The sequence below is a fragment of the Rhinoderma darwinii genome, chromosome 4, assembly GCF_050947455.1.
Source record: "Rhinoderma darwinii isolate aRhiDar2 chromosome 4, aRhiDar2.hap1, whole genome shotgun sequence".
In the NCBI taxonomy this organism is placed as follows: domain Eukaryota; kingdom Metazoa; phylum Chordata; class Amphibia; order Anura; family Rhinodermatidae; genus Rhinoderma; species Rhinoderma darwinii.
The window spans coordinates 69027299-69043059 of record NC_134690.1 but is presented as its reverse complement, the minus strand read 5'-3'; the positions used below and the strand labels follow the sequence as shown (position 1 = coordinate 69043059).

The following is a 15761-nucleotide window of genomic DNA, read 5'->3' as shown; positions in this document are numbered from 1 at the left end:
AGTTCTCCTACAATATCACACCAGCGAGTCTACTAGGAATACACCGTTCTGCATTGTCTATGGCCAGCACCCACAAATTCCTCTCCCGGTGCCTGATACTTCCGAGGTACCTGCAGCTGATTCCACGTTTAGAGACTTTTTGCAGATCTGGCAGAAGACTCGATCCTCCATCCTAATGGCAGTGGACCGCATGAAACAGAAGGCGGACACAAGGAGAAGAGAACCTCCGCGGTTTCTTCCTGGCACTAAGGTCTGGCAGTCGTCCAGGAATATCCGACTGAGGGTGCCGTCATGTAAATTTGCCCCCAGGTTCCTCGGATCATTCGAGGTCCTGCAGCAGATCAACCCTGTCGCCTACAAGCTTCAGCTGCCTCCTACTTTCAGGATCCCCAACTCCTTACATGTCTCCCTCCTGAAACCAGTGATCCTGAACCGCTATTCCAAGACTCCCAGCCCTGCGGTTGCCCCTCGGACATCTTTGAGGTCAAGGAGATCTTGGACACCAAGAGAGTGAGAGGAAAGACTTTTTATTTGGTGGATTGGAGGGGGTTTGGTCCTGAAGAGAGGTCCTGGGAGCCAGAGGAGAATCTTTAATGCACCTGCTCTTCTGAAGAAGTTTCTCTCTCGCTCTGGTCCCAAGAAGAGGGGGCGTAAGAGGGGGGATACTGTAATGTCCGTGGCTGCGGGCTGTCAGCTCCAACCTCCCCCTGACAGCCGCAGCCACGAGTTCGCAAGCGCTGGCCCCATCCTCCTCCTCAGGAGACGCCAGCACTCGCGTCCACTCACCTCTGTCTGATCTCGTGCCCGCTCTTAAATGGGCAGCGCGCGCACCGCACCTCATGGACGAACTTTGACCCGTGACTTCCCTGGACTATAATAGGGGTCCAACCCCCTAGTTCTATGCCTGAGCGTTGTTGTGTTCCCTATAATTTGTCTATGTGATGGCCTCCTAGTGTGTTTCCTGTTCCAGTCCCTGTACCTATACCTGTTTCCAGTTCCTGGCAATCCATACCTTCCTGGTCTGGCACTGAGCTGTGCCAAAGTCGTGCCGTGCTGCATCCACGTCTGACCTGCTTCACCTTGCCTGACGTCCGCCTGCTGCTTAGTCCCAGCCGAGTCTGCCCTGCTGCTGTCTGAGCTGCCACAGGTACCTATAGAACTATAGACCCTCACCTGCTCCCTGTTGGCCAGCTGCCTTACCGCCAAGGCGGTATGGCCCAGTGGGTCCACAAACCCTACGTGACACTAGGAGCCCTGCTCCCTGCAGTGTGTTCGGTCCGGGACTTGCGGCTGAAATATGTTCCGTCCTTTACGGACCGAACATGCTCGTGTGAATCCAGCCTTAGGGTCTGGTCTGCTGTAGCAACATTGTAAAGCACACGTTACCTCTAATATCAATATAAGAATGTTCATCCATAGGTTTTATAATTGGATCAGCCGATGAACTCATATTGTTATTTCTTGTTATAATTTTGAGCACATTGGGTTATGACAGGGGGGATTGTATCCCTGTTTTTAACTAGATATTTAATAAAAATTGTTTTACTCTTATGCCTCATGCACACGACCGCATGCGCCGGCCGAGTCCCGCCAGTGATCCGCGGAAAGATAGAACATGTCCTATCTTTCCTCGGATCACTGACTCGAATGCTTTTTCATGGACCCGATTTACCCGCTAAAGAGAATGGGTCCGTGAAGACTCTCAGGTGCCACTCGGATACCGTCAAAAACAGCCCGAGTGGCACAACAGTCGTGTGCCTGAGCCGTTAGTCACTGTCAGTGAATTGGCCCAACAGAGTACCAGAGGTGGGCTCAGGTTCTGACACAATAATGGACCTAAAGGTCCAGCAGAAGCTGATTTGAAGCTGATTTAGAGACCATCACTGGCCGCTAGCGATAATTCTGGGTTGATTCACAAATTCTTAGAATTTATTAAGACCTGTGTGTGCAATAAAAAGAGCATAATGCAAGTAGTACTAAAAGTGAAGATGCAGAGATTGACGGTAGGCCGAATGTCGTTTTCCTTTGGTGGGCCAAAAGCAGGCAAACCCGACACGGTCTTGTAGCATATTACCAACAAGGTTCTCAGTTTTCTTTTGATACATTGGGGCAGATTTATTATTAAAAATGCGTCAGAATTCCGGTGCGCCACATTTATTAACTGTTTTAGACACTTTTTGCGCTGAGCTCACCAAGTGGCGTGATTTGCTGCAAAGGAGATGTTGTCTAGTAGAAAGGACGTGGTTTAAAATTTTTGACCAAAAAAACCTGGTGTAATATAAGCCAACCAAGAGGTGGTATAAGGAGGAGAAAAGCGTCTGGCTAGATGTACCAAACTTATCATACAGATTGCACCTCTGATCAATTTGGTGAATTTTCTGACTGTCTGGTCTAAGTTTACGCTGTCACTAGTAAATGCGGGCCATCATGGTCGCTTTGAGACCCGCAAGTTACGCGACTCCACAGTCCAAAGCGATTACATTGGCTTTCATTACGTGGGCAACACAGCGATATTTGGCCGCACTGTAGCCCTTAGGAGTGTGATCGCATGTATGTACTGACGATACAGTGCTGTCTGCCACAGAGATCACAAAAATGTACTGTAGTACTACAAGTCTCAGCATGATTTACAATTATGTATCCAAATTGCTTGTTGACAGACAAGAATATCCCTTTGGAAACTAGTGCGAAGAAAATGTGTAGGAGTTTTTCCTAGCAACCAATCACGTCAGTGCTTTCATTTTCCAACCTGTCATAACAAAAACCATGTAATAATATATAATGTTCTAATTTCACTAGCGTGTATAATGTACATAAATTAGCGTGTAATAAATATATAGCGTGTAATAAAAATATGTAATACAGCACTGAAAGAACCTCCCCTATCTCTACCATAACCCATTGCAGCAGGAATCAGCCAGTGCGCATGCGCATTATAACTTCTTAGCCCACACGACGCCATAGGCTCTTACTATCCTGTCCACCTTAGTCTTCTTATCTGCGCACGCGCGTCTCCATTGCGCACTCTTTCGCTGCCCCTGGCAGCGGCCACGCCCTTTTTTAGTTTCCCGCTGGTGACGAGCTCTGAGTGCGCGCACGGGTCACCTGATCGTCTTTCCCGCCACTGGGAGCGCGGCTGGACCGGAGATTGAGCGAAGCCAAGCGCGTTCGCGACGTCATCAGCGACCCCTCCCCCTTCTCCCCCCAACACATAGAATAATACCGGCAGTGCCCAGACACCCCAGCATCGCCGGGATACAGCGCCATTCCCTGTAGGCCTGCGGGAGGCCGCGGCTTGTCTTTGTACTGCAGGCCCATTATTTGTGTGTGGAGCTCGGGCGGAGTGTGAGGCCTCAGGCTTCTTATTCGTGAGCTGCAGGCCGAAGCCGCTTCCTGTCATCCTCACACACAAGAGCCTGAAAACCGAAGAGGACGCTGCGCAGGATCCGTCAAGAGCCGCTGAGGATTGCAACCCATCACCTCACCGCGGCCTAGATTTATCGTCCACGCCGGAAGACTGCGGAGCTTCTCCATGGATGTGACCGCCCGGCGCTAAGGAGGGGGATGTGATCCCGGAGCGCTGTCACTTACAGGCCGCTTTCTGCTGATAATGAGGACCCCGGCATCCCTGCTGTAGTCTCCCGGGCCTCCAGTGCAGCATATTGGGGTGGGGGGATCGCAGTGCCCCCCCCAGAGACAATGACCTGGGGGTAAGGAGCGCGGGGCATGTGAGATGTGGAGCCCTCCCCTGGACGATCAGCGGGACCCCCTTGTTGTGAGTCGGGGGGGAGGGTAGCAGTTCTCATCTTCAGGCCACTGATCAATGGACGGAGTTGTGCTGGGACCTGCAGTGATGCACCTGCCCGGGATATAAGCATTGATCTCATTACTGGACTGTTTCTCTGCATGCTGGAGCCACAACCTGGAAGGAGTCTGCAATGAACCCAGTGAATGCCACCACTCTGTTCATCTCAGCGAGCCGACTGGTGCTGAACTACGACCCCGGGGACCCTCAAGCTGCTGCCGAGATCTGCAAGATGCTGCCTTTCTTCAGACAGGCCCTGGCCTGCTGTGTTTGTGGTGAGCCCGGGGGTGGAGGGCTGTCACTGTAGTAGGAGTGCACTGGGGTGTGATCTCAGTCACATGTTAGATCAGGACTAGGAGAAAACATTTTCCCATCGTTACAACCCCTTTATATTACTGCATCTAAAAGAATGTGTGTGTATATATATATGTATGTGTGTTTGAAAAGCTACAACTGTATTGTGTCTACAGCTCCCTTGCAGTGCTATGTGTTTCTATTAGAAAGAAGGGGCAGTATCAGACTGTATTCTGTAACCATGGAGACACACAGGTCTGCATAGGAGCTGTAGACACAAAACAGAAGAATATAATGATTGAGCTTGTTAAAATCGAACATGGCGGATCCTTCTTTTCTCTGCCGCCGGGCGTCTACTGGATCGCCCCATATACATTGGATTATCGTCAGACTTTAAACTTCTTGGATAAGTGAATGCTGAACTTTGGTTGATGTGAACAGCAAGACCAGTTTCTCTTTTGGGCTGGGTTCACACAGTGCTTGTTTTTTTGTTTTTTTTTATTCTTTAGCATGCATTTTTAAATTATTATTTTTTTTTTTTTTAATATATTGAAGGCCCAAGATACAAAAAGGATATTGGAAGATTGTGTTGCAAAAAAAACACTTATTTTAACTGGAAAAACCTTTTTTAGGCCAGGATCACATACCGTTTTGGCTTTTTTTTGTTTTTTTTGTTCTTTTTTTTTATAGCCAAATGCAGAAGTGGACAGAATAGAAATGAGGCATCAGTCTTTTCTTATGCCTTTCCCTTTCTTTTGCGTCTACTTCTGGCTTTGGCTAGAAAAAACGGTGTCAAAACTCCTGGCCTCAAAGGGGTGGTCTTGTAAGGATAGCCCCTTTTTCAGTTTATCACTGAGGGTCTGGTTATTGAAACCCTCGGAGAATGGGTAAGGGCCTGTTCACATCACCATTCGCTTTCCATTCCGGGGTTCCATCGGAGGTTTCTGTCGGATGAACCCCGCAACGGAAAGTGAAAGTGAAACCACAGCTTCCGTTTCAGTCATCATTGATCTCAATGGTGACGAAAACACCGCTAATGGTTTCTGTTCGTCACCATTCCTGCAGGCTTCCGGTTTTCCGACGGAATCAATAGCGTAGTCTACTGCGCTATTCCGTTGGAAAACCGGAAACCTATCAGAATGGTGACGAACGGAAACCATTAGCGATTGTTTCCGTCACCATTTGCTATCAATGGTGATGGAAACGGAAGCTGTGGTTTCACTTTCCGTTGCAGGGTTCACCTGACAGAACCCCGGAACGGTGATGTGAACAGGCCCTAATATCGCTGGGGTAAGTTGCTGCCAGCACACCTCTTGCAGGGGAAATGTAGTACTAGGTGCTAATGCAGGGGCAGCTCGTTCTTAGCTGGCATGGGGTCAATTCACACGTTTCAATTGAGCTGCGGTTACAACCTCATTAGAAAAGCGTATTATTTTTACTGTGATTTGGTGTGTTTTGATGCGGTTGCATTATTACCACAACTACATAAAAAAAAATGCATCAAATCGTGGTAAAAATACATGCTGATTTCGCATTTGTTTTTTTCAATGCGGTTGTATCCGCACCTCAACTGCAACATGTGAGTGCGCCTTTATAGAGGGGTTCATATTCCCTAATAGGACACTTGGGCATAGATTTTCTACAACCAATTTATTGCTTCTGTGCACCAAAAGTTGCATTTGACTGTCACACTGCAATTCATATCAATGGGAGACGTGCAACTTCGGTAATAGAACGGAGACTGAGCATATCCCGAGACCCCCAAAAAATGATACGTTAGATGTAGTAATCATACATGATAAAATGGTTCTGCCTGGCAGCTACTGTTCAGGGGACTATGGCTGGAGTAAGGATCGGGGGAGGGGTCGGTCTTTTCCATACGCCAGAAATGTTGTCATCAGAATTCTTATTAGGAAGGGGCATAGCATAGATGTAGAGATAATTCCCATAATGTAAATGGTACCTCTGCATTGCACATGTATGGCCTCATTCACTTCGTGTTTGTGCCCTGTCTTGCGCGTGTACGTTGGGTGTCCATAGGGCTCCATTAGCCTGACCGAGGCCAAAATAGTGTCCTTTCGGCCTCTGTCAGTCTGGTATACATAAAACGATGCTATTCCAACCTGAGGGATCCTGCAAAAAAAGTATACCGCGCAGTACAGTTTTTTTTTTTTTTTTTTAATATGGGAGCCTATGTATCCATCACAGGTATATGTTAAATGTATGTCAGGAAGCTTCCTCAGGGACCCTTGGAAGAGCATCAGGTAGCGCTCAGTCCAAGAAATTTGGCGCTGTGGAAGCTCCTGACATCACTGTCCATATATGCATGCCTGTATATAGTGTGCATGTAGTAAATAAAAATAAAAAACGTGTGAAAATGCGTAAGTATTGCTACATCTGGGCATACCTTTCAGTAAGGATTGTGCCTATTAGTTCAAGTGTGTAGATAGTATGTAGCAAGTGTTCATGTCTGTATGTTGTGAGTGTGCAGATGTGTGCGTGCATTTATATTGGGCAGCATGAACTGTTAGGAAGAAATTTTGTGGCGGTTTCGGACACACAATTCCGCCTCTCATTCATTTAAATGTGTCGGACGCTTTTCCTGCCCGATCTTCGGGCAGATTCCGCCCAAACCTTCCAATGTCCATGCTAGGAGGGGACTTCCTTCTGACGGCAGGAATAGTTCCACGGCGGATTTTGCGGTGGGACCTGCCACGCAAAATCCGCTGCGTGAACTAGCCCTTAGGGTTCAGACACACTCGGCAGGTTTTGTTGCAGAAATTTCCGATTAAAGCTTACAGAAATCCATGCACCTGCTGCAGAAACCCCCACATTCAGACGAATGGAACTGATTTTCAGTCGCAGAAATTTGCGCAACAAAATCTGTTTGCATGTGACTGTACCCTAAATTCGGCCCTGTTTCCAGTCCCATGTCAGCAATGTGAAGTGAGATTTTATTTTTAGGCCATACCCCGGCCCTGTGTCTTGGTATATTTTTAGTTAATTGAGCAAGAAAAAAAAATAATCAATGTTTATGGATGTCTTTCGATTATAAAAAAACCAAAACATTTTTGTATTGCTTTTATTTATTTGGTCTCATTAACTGGGGGGACTCGGTCTGTGTCTAGTTAGACCCAGCAGCAGCCTTCCAGTCACATGATTACCAGGACCAATAGAGGCTGCTTCCATTCTATAAGCAGCGCTCATGGAGTGATGTGTACATGAGAACACAGAAGTGGTAAAACTGCTTCTGTCCTCTCGAGTGCCCGGTAGTCTCTGATTTGTGGGCAGCCCACATTCGGCTGGCCGATCGCTTGGGCAGTTGGGTATAAAAGCGCTGGAGATATACTATGGTGCAGGCATTATGGACCTGAACTGCCCTAGTTAAAAAAAAAATAATTCTTCTCTGGACTCCGTCAGTAGTCTCATCGAGCACACTTTCAGTTTCACTTTCAGAGTTTGCTCCTATCTCCGAATAATCCATGCTTGTCCCGCTGTGGAATAGGTTTTCCGTGGTTAGAAGTTATCAGTAAGAGCGCTTGTTATCTATTACATTAGAGTTAGGGGTCAGCAACCTTCAGTACTCCAGCTGTTGTAAAACTACAATTCCCAGCATGCCCTGCCGGCCTTTGGATGAAATAATAAAGCCTTTGGCAGCTGGAGTGCCAAATGTTCCTGCGGCCGCTATAGCCACTAGAAAACCTGTTGGGTCAGTGCAGAATTTTGCCCACAGTCAGACAGAATATAGTCCTATTACTAGAGAGTGACTCCCTGCTTATCATGTTTACACGCTGCCATTGTAGCCATGCTCCGATTATGGAGGTCATGGGGATCCTCTTCATAGCAGTCAGAGCACTGGCAGGTCCTCTCCATTTCATTGTTACAATACAGCTGCTGTTTATGGTGCTGATTCTGAAATTAGATTTCCTGACATCTGTGCTCTAATGGGTTAACCATTCTTGCCTTTGTGGGACCCTAAAATATCATATATATATATATATATATATATATATATTAGCGGAGCAAGTGCTGACAGCAGCCAATCTGCTGCCTGCTTTTATGTTCCAATGTCCGTTGAAGTGATCTGTAAGTTACCATAGTTATGGGTAACATCACTGAAGTTTTTGTATATTTTATGTTTTCTCCATGATTACATTAAGTATTCCTACTTGTACAGCGCACTACAACTCCTTTCCTAGATTACACTGGTCTTGAAAGCTATGGTAGGTGATGAGTTTTGGTGCCTCCCCTCACTATAAACTCCCTCCCTCCTTACTTTCTAAGCCGCCCCTATTACCTGATTGGTGTCCTCCCTTCCCCTTCGGACATGTGGAGGTCTTGTGTTACGCAGTGCTGATCACATGGGTGTCTGTGAAACAGCTGAAGTTGGTTGCACATGGGGGCACTCAGCCGTGATGCAGTTCTGATATTCATTGCTGTCGATGTTGATTAGTAAAGTTGTCTGTATTGTGATGTGTTGCACATTTGCATTGCCCTATGTATATTTGGTGATGGTGAAGAAAATGCTACAAAAGGATTAAGGAAAAAGGGTAAAGTTGGCACAATGGTGTTTGAGCACTGAAGCAGAATTTTTTTTTGTTTTTTAAATATAATTTTTTTTTTATTTTTTTTTTGGTGCATTTACAGCCCTAAGGCCCTTTTGCCCTGGGCAATTATCGGGCAGACAAGCGTTCATAGAACGCTCGTTGCCGATAATTGCCTTGTATGAACAGGGCAGCAGTTAGCAGATAAAGGAGCAAGCAATCGATCTGCTGATCGTATAGTTTTAAAAATGTGAAATATTATCGTTGTCGGCAGCACATCTCCCTGTGTAAACAGGAAGACGCGATGATGACCATGTATGGGGATGAGCGATCGGCATAACGACCGCTCCTCCCCATACGTAACTCCTTGTGACAGGAGCAAACGAGCGCCGGTCAATGACTGTCTCGTTGATCAGCGCTTGTTGCATCGGCCAACATTGTCTGGTGTAATAGGGCCTTTATTGTTGCTGATTGTAGATCTGCTTGTATTTTCACATCTGGTAGGTTGCAAACCTTCTGTAGATTCTAGATTTCTCTGTAAGCTTGGAATTGGGTATGTCCTGCAGAAAAAAAAAATATAACCTAATACCTTCTTAAAGCTTCACTATCATCTAGTTCTTTGCAGAAAGACTGGTCTTTTGGGTTGATGTTGGGGAAAGCTTTAGCTCTGGTTAAATACCACATGTAGATTATTGCAGGTTAAACAAAATTGCGCTGCCTCCAGTGGAGCAGAATCCCCTTCTGCTTGATGTAATGCGGGAGTGATTGAGTATGATGAGTGGATTGGTGAGAGCTGCCAGGTCAACACTGCTGACGTGATGTCCTAGCTGATCCAGACACAACAATGTCTGTGCAGCCATGCGTGTTTACACTGAGCCAGCAGATAGTGTGTACAGTGGCTGTATAACCTTGGTAAGGGCCAGTTCACACTGAGTTTGACATGGAAACCGAGTCAGAAAACGCGCCAAAAAACGGCCGAAAATACCTCCTATTGATTTCATTGGGATGCGGAGGCGTTTTTTGTTTTTTTCCCGCGACATGCCCTGTCTTTGGGCGTTTATGCTTCTGACCTCCCATTGACATCAAGGATAGGCCATTATTATAAGATCGGTGGCGGTCTGATTCTCGGCACCCCCATCGATCAGCTGTTTGAAGGGGCTGCGCCGCTCATACAAACTCTTATTTACTCTTTGTTTACATGGTTCTACTCCTGGTTCATACTTGCATGCGCCGTTACATTTGTAGCGGGTCGTGCAAGGTATTGCACCACTGTCCCATTCACGTGACTAGGACAACAGTGCAATACTTTGCATGGTCTCTACAAGTATAATGGTGCATGCAAGTATGAACCAGGAGAAGAACCATGTAAATGAGTTTGTACGAGCGGCGCGGCCCCTTCAAACAGCTTATCGGCGGGGGTAACGATGGCCGTATGTGCTCTACGGCCCCTTCAAACAACTAAGCGGTGGGGGAGCAGAAAGTCGGACCCACACGGCTCATATGATTGCCTACCTTAGGCTAGGCTATCAATAATGCCTTTAAGCCCCATGCATGCCACAGTATTATGGATACATTTGGTACAGATTTGTAATATGGTGTGTATAGTCTGCTATGGGGCCATAATGTAATTCAGTGTGTTTCTGATTTGATACAGACTTATACAGAATCCTTAAAGGGAATGTGTTGCTAGAATTTTTTTTTTAGTTAAACAGTTAGTGTATACGTGATTAAACATTGTTCTAATTTTTTTAATTTTTTCACGAGTCAGGAAATATTATAAATTAGATTCTAATTTATAATATTTCCCAGTGCTGATCACTAGATGGAGCAATTCCCAAAATTGCAGCATTGCATGTGGTAAAGCAACCACATTGCTTTATGCTGCAAAATTTGAGAAAACTCACTCGCTCTAGTGAGCTCTCAGAATCCCCCCCCCCTCCTTTATCCTGGCTAGTCCCGGGAGAAACGAGGGGATTGAACGGTCAACCCTCCTACACTGTGTCGCCATTTTTTGAGCTAACACACAGTGTAGTAGGTTTACATACAGTAGTAATCACACACTAAAACACGTACATACACAGAAATAACTTACCTGCTCCTGCCGCCGCCGGTCCGTCCGCTCCGTCTGCTGCCGCTGCTCCAAGTGCACAAGTCCGGAAGCTGCGACCGGAAGTAGTAATCTTACTGTCCGGCCGCGACTTCCGGTCCACAGGAAAATGGCGCCGGACGGCGCACAGTTCAACTTGGACTTTGTGGGAGCGGCGCATGCGCCGTTCCCACACAGACGACGTACAGCATAGTGGATGGAACGGGCCCCGTTCGCATTCACTATGGGACTGTAGCTGCCGTATTCCATGTCTGTATGTGTCGTTAATCGACACATACAGAGATGGGAAAAAAAAAATGGCAGCCCCCATAGGGAAGAAAAAGTGAACAAAAAAACACACACACCAATAAATAAAAAAATGTTTAATAAAACACTAAAATCAAATTGATCTAAAAAATTTTTTTTCCCGTGACACTGGTCCTTTAAGAAAAAAAAAAAAAAGCACATGCTCAATCATGTCGTATTGGGGTGCAGTCGCATGCGGCAGATTTTGGTGCAGAAATTTCTGCATTTTAAAATACGTTCCATTCATCTCAATGTAGTTATTTCTTCAGCAGGTGCCTGGATTTCTGCAAGTTCCATTAAGATGGATGGAAATGATTTTCAGTCGCAGAAAACTTCTGCAACCAAATCTGCCGCATGTGATAGAAGTTTTCTCTTCTAGAAGCATTGCCTTTGGGAGAATACAGTGCCTGGCAGAGCCATCATACTGCAGCACATGGATATTATAGATTGTTGGATGGGGACGGTGGTATGTTTTATATGGTATCTTTAGTTTTATAGTTTAGTAACGGAGTATCATTGGTGACCAATAACTGCAGTGATATAATTTAGTAGTCTATATATGCAAAACTGTTATATAAAAAAACTTTTTTTTCTTTTACAGGAAACTTGCTTGAAGACCCTTTAGCTCCAATCAATTCAGCTTGTCAACATTATGTTTGCAAGCAGTGCAAAGGTAAGAAGATGATGATGAAGCCTTCCTGCAGCTGGTGTAAGGACTATGACCAGTTTGAGGAGAATGAGCAATTGGGCATCTTGGTGAGCTGCTACAAAAAGCTATGTGAGTACATCACGCACACCCCGCTGGCACAGGACTTATTAAATACTGTGGAGTGCTCGGCTGACATTTTGGCATTTCTTCCTGAAGAATCGACACCAGAAGAACAACATGGCAAATCTTCTGAGCCCCCCTCACCGCTGTGTCCTTCTCATTCTCCTTTACCTTCAAATTCAGAACTGGCTACTGAGCTCGACGCAAACATCTGTCCCATCCTCCAAGACACACCCGATCTCCATAGTGAATGCACAGTCGCTAATGGTTTGCCCAAGTGCAATGGGTTATCATCTGAAACGGAACTCTCTGTAAATATCCCTTCCCCTGAGAGCCCCATTGACCTTTGTTACACCGCTGTCGATATTAAAACAGAAGATTTGTCTGAGGGCTTAGAGACGGTCTGTGCCCCGGTTTCCACTAGTGAATTATGTGCAGCTGGACTTGATATATGTGGTTATAATGATGATCTCAAAAGCAGTGACCCTCTGCTTCTTAGTGTAGAGGAAGTTCTCCAGAGTCTTGAAACGGTTTCCAGTTCAGAAGTTACTGACTGTGACCTGCAACACTCTCTGGACACATCCGTGTCAAATGGAGCATTTTTGGATATTTGCCCACAGCCCCTTACTCATGCTATTCTGTTATCGGACAGCCATGCACCCCCTCTTGGTCTCTCTTGTACAGGTGCAACCCTAAAAATGGTGAAAACAAACCGCAAGCGGTCACGTTCCGAGAGTGACAGTGAAAAAGTTTTGCCACTTCCCATCTCCAGCATTATCCTTGGGCCTGCACTTGGGTCCCCTACTCCTTTTCTACTAACTCGGGAAAACAGGAACTTCTTGCAGCCCATTGTTACTGTCCCCAATGGGGGTAGCTCGTCTAAAATTAGCAAGACTATTCTTTTATCAAATAAAACCTTAAAGAAAAATCCAGAGCACATGCATAAGAAATCACATCCAAAATCCAAACCACCGTTGCTGAAAACAAAGGACAAGATGAAGGAGAAACTCCCCAGCAATAATGTGGTTCCCGGGAGTCCAACAAAAACCGTGTATAAAAAGCCACCTGAGAAGAGAGGCTGCAAATGTGGACGAGCTACTCAAAATCCAAGTGTTCTTACCTGTCGAGGCCAGCGATGCCCTTGTTATTCAAATCGGAAAGCTTGTCTGGACTGTATTTGCCGTGGCTGCCAAAACTCTTACATGGCAAATGGGGAGAAAAAACTAGAGGCGTTTGCGGTGCCAGAGAAGGCTTTAGAGCAGACCCGGCTTACTCTGGGCATTAACGTGACCAGCATTGCAGTGCGCAATGCCAGCACAAGCGCCAGTGTCCTAAATGTCGCGGGTTCTCCCGTAGCAACATTTCTAGCTGCCAGTCCCCACGATGACAAAAGTTTAGATGAAGCTATAGACTTGAGATTTGACTGTTGAGCCAGCTGGCTGTTCGAGGGCAGGAGAACGGTTGCAGTTTTATGGCAGCTATGGTTCTATTTGGTTAACTTGCCAGAGCTTCTGCATATAGATCACTTGTATCAAGTGTGTTTATTGCTAAGTTATGTGTTCATGTTTGTGGGTTTTGGAGGGGGTGGGAGGGAGGAGTTGGAAGGGGCAAAGAATTTTGTATGAGAAACTGTAACCCTAAAGTCCGTCAGTTTTCTATTCTTCAGTATGAGGGTTTGGCCAGAAAACTTAGCTTTTTCTGATGCACCTGATTTATAGAAAATGACCATTGGCAAGAAAGAGCAACCACGCAATAACCTCTTGTGTCCTGCCATACATTGTTTTAACCATTGCCCAACATAGCCATGTCGCTAGCGGCTTTCTAAACTGCTTGCTGGTTTTATTTTGAAAGCCGTGTACAAATTCCACAGTAGTTTTTATTACATCAGTCCGTACAATGCACGTTCGGGTTTGACATTCGGCAATATTTCCCCCTCCCTTGTAAGTCTAATGATCACATCTTAGTGTAACGTACATGCTGCATTCCAAAGAAGTAACAAACCTTCAAGTACATCTAGTATTCTCACTACTTCAGTCTTTCCTTCTTTAACCCTTGTCCTACACGAGGTCAAACAAGACGTAATTGGTGTCTGGTAGATCAATAGTTACTTATATTGGCTCACACAGGTGTCATTTTTAAACAATATTCTGTCTACACAGCTATTGGGTTAAATAGTTTGGCTGTATGGAATACGAATAGGCCTTGTCTGCCCAAAATTAAAGTGGCCATGACCTTGGTATGGATGAAGGGCTCGTGATATCACCGAGCTTGCATATCAAGTTTTTGGAATTTTTATTTTGGATCAATTATTTTAATTGCATCTAATGAATTCCGTTTGAGGAGTGTCAGAAGATAACAGGTTAAATGGCCTGCAATAGACGTTACTTGTATTTATTGAAGAGTTGAAAATGTTTTGATGGTCAAAGTTAAGTTCTACCACGTGTATTTTTATAAATGGGTCCCTTGTTTTATGTGAGCTTATCCAGTACACTTGATTTGGAGAAATCAATTGTCACTTTAGGCTGTGGGCACACGAGGCCGTTGTGGAGCCGTCTGCTACTTCCACTAAGTGGTTCTGTTGTGTTACATTCAGATGGCGTCTGTATTAGCGCCGCAGGACCCGGACACCATAGGGCTCGAAGTTCAGTTAATTTGACCCCAGGAAGCCGGGTCTTACGACCATAATAGGGACACACAATACACCCACCTTCCGGCCATCTCAATGTGGCCATAATCTGTTACTGATACCTAATTGTTACGCATCCCGTGTTCACATACATAGAACTGATTTCTGACTTTAGATGGACGGAAAAAACATTGACGTTTTAGGCTATTGTCGTGTGACCGTTTAGACCCTGTCGTTCTGAACGTGAGCCAAATTGTCACACCTTGTATCGCTAAGTTGCACCATGTCCAGTGCTGAGTAAAACTGGTTTTGTTACATACCTTCAGAAACCCCTTAAGGCGGCACTGGCGTTTTTGGAATCCTTATTACACCAGCAATACCTGGACCCTGCTCGCTTATACTTACACCTCCTAAGCCTCTATTTTAATGTGCAACGTTGTGGGGTGTTTTCCCCTCCGTTGTACAAAAATGGCTTTCTTTAATCTGCATACACAGGGCGCCAGTGAATTCCACAATCCCAGTGGTTTTTCTGCAGACTCCAGGCTGGTTTATAACAGCCTGTGCCTGGTCTGCAGGGAAACTATTGGGAATCTGACAGGTCTGGCTTTGTCTATTTGTTATAATTTGAACATTTCCATGGTTGTAAGTAGTTTCCAATATTCACATGCAAAAAGTAGAATTGCTATTTAAGCAGTTGCCTGTTATATTCTAAAGGGGAACTTCACTTGGTCTCCTCTTTGAGAGAGCGACAGATTATGTATAATGTTGCCCCATGTTTTAAAATACACTGACGTGATGCCTTTTATTCTTTGCACCAATTATTTGTACCTGGCCCCCTGCCAGACACTGCACCACTCTTGTCCATGTGTTGTGTCCAGTATTTCAGCTCGGCCCCATTCACATGAGCTTCAACACCAGAGACAGCCCATGGACAGGAAAGGAGCTGGTTCTGAACTAAGCAGACACTTTCTGATCTTGCATCCCTTTTAACAAATAAAGAATGCATATGATTCAATGTTTATAGTGTAACTTGTGTGCAGTGGAAATTCTGTTCTTGAGTTTATATATTCTCCCTCCATACAGCAATAGTATATAGGCCGTGTCCATATACAGTGCTGTATGGATGTAACCAAACACAATCTGCATGTTATGAACCAATACCAACACCCCCTATAATACCTGGATCGTACACACCATTTCGATGCGGTTTTTGGCTCCCTTTTTTTGAGCCAAAGCTAAAAGGAAGGAAAGGTATAAAGAGGAGACTAACGCATCTAGTTTCTTTTGTGTTCACTCCTGTGTTTGGCTCATCAAAACTGCGTGTGTGAACT

The 15761-nt window shown here is 45.5% G+C and overlaps 1 protein-coding gene across 1 annotated transcript; it reads left to right on the top strand.

Moving 5' to 3' along the window:
• The first annotated feature begins 2996 nt into the window (after positions 1 to 2996).
• On the top strand, positions 2997 to 15449 carry MSL2 (MSL complex subunit 2). The gene is made up of 2 exons (XM_075861178.1): positions 2997 to 4080; positions 11637 to 15449. Exons 1-2 carry the CDS (start codon positions 3939 to 3941, stop codon positions 13232 to 13234), a joined length of 1740 nt encoding a protein of 579 aa, XP_075717293.1. The 5' UTR covers positions 2997 to 3938; the 3' UTR covers positions 13235 to 15449.
• Positions 15450 to 15761: the final 312 nt, after the last annotated feature.

Bases quoted from the DNA above. Each gene is read 5' to 3' on its own strand.
- MSL2 (XM_075861178.1), top strand. From the start codon at position 3,939: ATGAACCCAGTGAATGCCACCACTCTGTTCATCTCAGCGAGCCGACTG. The intron at 4,081-11,636 runs GTGAGCCCGGGG...TTTCTTTTACAG, and splicing joins CCTGGCCTGCTGTGTTTGTG to GAAACTTGCTTGAAGACCCT.